The sequence below is a fragment of the Phytophthora parasitica genome (genome assembly GCF_000247585.1).
Source record: "Phytophthora parasitica INRA-310 unplaced genomic scaffold supercont2.108, whole genome shotgun sequence".
In the NCBI taxonomy this organism is placed as follows: Eukaryota; Oomycota; class Peronosporomycetes; order Peronosporales; family Peronosporaceae; genus Phytophthora; species Phytophthora nicotianae.
This window is the reverse complement of record NW_008649094.1, coordinates 7,058-7,983: the sequence shown is the minus strand read 5'-3', so window position 1 is coordinate 7,983 and position 926 is coordinate 7,058. Positions and strand designations below refer to the sequence as shown.

At 47.5% G+C, this 926-nt stretch overlaps 1 protein-coding gene across 1 annotated transcript; it reads left to right on the top strand.

Annotated features, from left to right (window-relative positions):
• Positions 1–576: 576 nt before the first annotated feature.
• PPTG_24539 (hypothetical protein) lies at positions 577–778 on the top strand (the record flags this gene model as incomplete). The annotated part of the gene is made up of 2 exons (XM_008917617.1): positions 577–578; positions 655–778. Coding segments are annotated over 2 exons (126 nt in total).
• Between the last annotated feature and the right edge of the window lie 148 nt (positions 779–926).

Here is a 926-nt window from a genome sequence, read left to right as displayed (position 1 = left end):
AAGCAAACTACGCTTCCTCATACACGTGCGCTAACGTGTAAGCCGAAGTAGTGGGCACGTAGTGAGCCCATTACATCCACTCAGCACCGCCCTACGAAGCCTACAAGTACTCGTCAACCTGCAAAAGTGCGCATGAGAATTCGGGCTGGGATTCTCTTACGTTCTAACTAAAATGCATTCTGTAGCTACCAAAAAGAGACTTTTCAGATATATCGGCTCAGGACGAGTAATTTTGCGCGTGACCGGAATCGTGAAACTCAAAAACGTGCTGCTTGAATTGGAAAATAACCAGATTTGTACGACGAAACTCTCAAGTATTACGCAAGAACGTTTATCTGTACACATGGGTGGGATTTCAAGCCCCGGGGCAGAGGTGATCGCACAAACCATACTGTCCGTGGAATTGGTTGCAAGGCGCGATTGATTGCCGTGCTGAAACGTGACAACGGAGTCTACACTGTTCGAATCTCGAAGCACCAGTCGACTCATTATTACAGCGTGGGCCCCGATGAGTACACCTGCTATGCGGAGACACGCAAAATCGAATCACCACGGATCAAGCGTGTTGCCAAGACAATGTTGCAAGATAAACGAAACATATTTTGCTGATATTTTGTGTACTGAGGTATGTTCTAACTCTTAAAATCTTTGTAGGTGGTTCGAAACGCAAAAAAATCTTGCGCTACCTGAAAGAAGTGTCTGGCAAGCCGCTTCAACAGAAGGATGTGGAGAACATGATCGCCGAGATGCGTCGCGAGACGTACATTTCATCAGATGACAACGTTCGAGTGTCCGAGTTGTTGCAGAACTTTGGAGAGGGACCGGGGAACACAGTGAGAATTTTTCGCGATCCTGCAACAAGTCTCACAAGCTGTATCACCTTCCAGACCGCGCACATGAGGAGGATGGCGAGGAAGTTTCCAGAG